Here is a 3,346-nt window from a genome sequence, read left to right on the forward strand (position 1 = left end):
ATGGATATCATAGCTGTGTGGTAGAAGTGTTTATTACGCAGCAGTAAATCACTGAAGAGTATTATTAGTGGAAGGAATACACCTAATATTGGCGATGCCTTTTAATGCCTTTACTATCATTGTTTGTAGGCCTATATGATAGGTGTGCTGTTACTCTTCTAAGCAACTAGACTTATGGTTTTTGCTGCACTGGATAACTGTCTGGTGTTTCCCATTATCTTAAAAATCTTCTGTGGTATGTTTGTTTTTTATGTAATGTTTGAAATCATTTTTGTCGACAAAGTATATTAAATTACTGATAGTACCAAATAAGAGGTAGAATTTATTGACATTATTCTATTCAACATTTGTGTCTTCCATGCAGAATTAAACCAGCAGTAAACAAAGATCTACAGACAGACTTCGACATTTTGTCATGTTCATGAGTCTATACGACAAATTATTTGCACTATAGATTTAAATTAATGTATTTGCCAGACACTTATACAAAGCAAAATACAGTGAATTTAAGCAATACAGTGTTTTCAATTCAAATTTCAGGTTGTTCAATTCAAATCTATTTCTATAGCAAAAGGAAAAATCATAAGAATAAGACAATTATGAAATATACAGAATATATGGTATTATTGGATTTTTTCATACATTGACTAAACTAACTGATAATAATTCTTGTTTTCTTGGAAAATGACCAATCGTTTTGCCAGACAACACCCTAACTTATCGGCTGGTGTCCTGTAGAGCCTTTTAAAGCTGCAATGAAAATGAAATTTGGACCTTAACCAACAGATCCCCCCGGTTTTACCTACTTTTACACAACCACTACCTACTGTCAGAAAGGGTGTGAAATTTGATCTGCTTATTTTCTTACAGGCTTGCAGAGATAGGCTCATCAAAGCAAAGTTACTGAGTTGTTATTTTTTATGTTTTCTGAGTTGGTAGATGCACCAGAGACCCGATAATAGCACTTAAACACGGCAATAGTCTGATTTTCATAAAAGGGCCCCTTTAAAGAGTCTAAAGTGTCCATACGGCTCACACTTGTTTACTGCAAGTGTTTACTCCTGATCTGTACATTGAAAATTGTGTGCGTACATTTCTAAGCCCAATTTGTGTGTGCGCAACGTTTATAAATAAGGGGCCTTGGACCTTTGCTCTGCTAAGGCAAGGCTCAACCAAGTGAGCTGTCAGGAACACATACATATTTTAATAATGGCAAAATAGAATAAACATCAACAAATGCATAACATAATATGCACATTCAAAATGGCCAACAAAGACACATGTAAAAATACATAAAAATACAAAACAACAATCAGTGTCTCATTGAAGAGAGTACATAGCGTCATAACAATGGATATTGTGGAGTTACAAAGCACTGCTGGGTGATTATAATGTAAGAATTGTCATCCGGTGAGCAAACTCAAAAGTCCCAGTTCCTCCAGTTTAGCCCTGACTATGTTCGCCCAACCCTTATTTGCCAATGGATTTCTTGGGGATGGATGCATAATACCCTCCACTCGCACCTTGATACCAGCTTCTGCCAGAGCCCGCCGAGCTCGCTGCTCAGAAACTTTGCCCACTCCAATAACCAAGGATACACCCAACGCAGTGACAACCTGACAAAGAGCATCATCACAACAGGATAAAAGAGCATCACGTTGCACAATGGGAAGTTCCGGTGGTGTTAGGTTCTTGCCTGAATCATTCATGAAGATGAGAGGGCACAAGTTGTGCACAAAACAGTGGCGGAAAAAGTTGTGTGGCTCACCGCAAAGCTCTTGAAAAAATCCCCAGAAACGGGCTCCACTCACTTCACTCTGAGTACAGTCAAGGCCTGTGATTCGTCGTTTGGGATGCTCATCAGCTGGCCGTCCAACCCTTCCAGTGATCTTCAACCAATTACGAACTGCTTTTACCTCACCAAATGGAACCTGGTAAATAAAGACTGATTTAATTAGCCTTTAAATTGTCTTCAACAGCATCCAAAAAAATGCATCACATCACAACCAGGAAAATATTAGGAAAAGTCACTGACTGGTTTTTATATCTATTTGTATATGTATTTTATATGTAATGTTTACATTTCTTTATGAACTCAACATCAAGTATTATCTGCCATTTACAAAAAATAAATATTTAAAATGAAACGGGAAAATGTTCTGACCCCTGTTTGTGCCATGCCAAAAGGCCCTGGGTTCATGCCCAAAAAGAGAATACTCTGCCCTCCTCGACAGTATGTGTCCACATAACACTGATGTGTGTCCCAGGCATACTCAAGCGGGTTGTATGTGTACCGCACTGGTTTTCCAAAGGACATCATCCGTAACCTTGCGTTCAATTCCAGTTCAACCTGCAGGAACCTTGAAGCCGTTGTAGAGCTACTAATACATCTGTCAGTAGACGGTCCAGGCAGACCTGCAGGATCTTTTCCCTGTGACTCCTCTCTCTGAAGTATATCTCCCTGTTCCAACCTATAAAAGGAGAGATTTCATAATGAACTCATTCGCACATATTGTTGGCTGGATGTTGCATGAATAATAAGTCACCAACTATGGTGTGCTTGCTATGACTCTGTACTTGTACCTCTTGCAGTAAGTACCTAATTTGTTGATGCAGTTATGTATATGGGTGTAGTACTGCTACTGCCATGTTGGCACTGTTATGTTACCCAAATCTTCATTAATCTATGATGTGCAACAAAAATAAATTGTTTACTATATTACAGGGCTATTCAAATCACCAAAATCAGACCTAAATATCTCTTTTTACTATCCTCAATAGTTCTTTCCTCTTTTCACCAACCAGCTCGGTGAACTATTTCCGACGAATCTCACAGTTTCAGTAATTTTTCTCTCTGTAGTTGCAGCAGTGCTATTTTAATATGCCAGAGGAGAACTTGCTCTCCCGGTTGAGTCTGGCCTCTCACAAGATTTTTTTTCTCCACTCTTATACACATGTACATCTATAGTGGAGTTTTGGTTCCTTGCCACCGTTGCCACTGGCTTACTCACTGGGAGGCTGCTGATTTAGTTTAATCCATAAATATAAACAACTTGCATTTAACAACACACATCCACGTTAACATATTTTAACAAATATATTCTTTCTGCACGTTTTGGTATTATTGCAAATTGTTCTGGTATATTGTAATCTTAGGTTCCCATATTATTATTTATTATATTAAAGATAATAATATACCTAAATATAAATATACTATATATTATAATGTATCTTTAATTTTTCCCCTAGTATTATTTTTATTTTATTTTATTTTTTATTATGATGTATGTAAAGCTGCTTTGCAACAATGAAAATTGTGAAAAGCGCTATATAAATAAAATTGAAT

At 37.1% G+C, this 3,346-nt stretch overlaps 1 protein-coding gene across 1 annotated transcript; it reads right to left on the reverse strand.

The window, feature by feature from the left end:
• Positions 1-303: 303 nt before the first annotated feature.
• Positions 304-2,988, reverse strand: LOC130550016 (single-strand selective monofunctional uracil DNA glycosylase-like). Its single transcript, XM_057327351.1, has 2 exons — positions 2,165-2,988; positions 304-1,931 (listed from the first exon to the last, which is right to left on the reverse strand). Exons 1-2 carry the CDS (start codon positions 2,318-2,320, stop codon positions 1,404-1,406), a joined length of 684 nt encoding a protein of 227 aa, XP_057183334.1. The 5' UTR covers positions 2,321-2,988; the 3' UTR covers positions 304-1,403.
• Between the last annotated feature and the right edge of the window lie 358 nt (positions 2,989-3,346).

This window comes from Triplophysa rosa, unplaced genomic scaffold (assembly GCF_024868665.1).
Source record: "Triplophysa rosa unplaced genomic scaffold, Trosa_1v2 scaffold219_ERROPOS40939, whole genome shotgun sequence".
Classification (NCBI taxonomy): Eukaryota; Metazoa; Chordata; class Actinopteri; order Cypriniformes; family Nemacheilidae; genus Triplophysa; species Triplophysa rosa.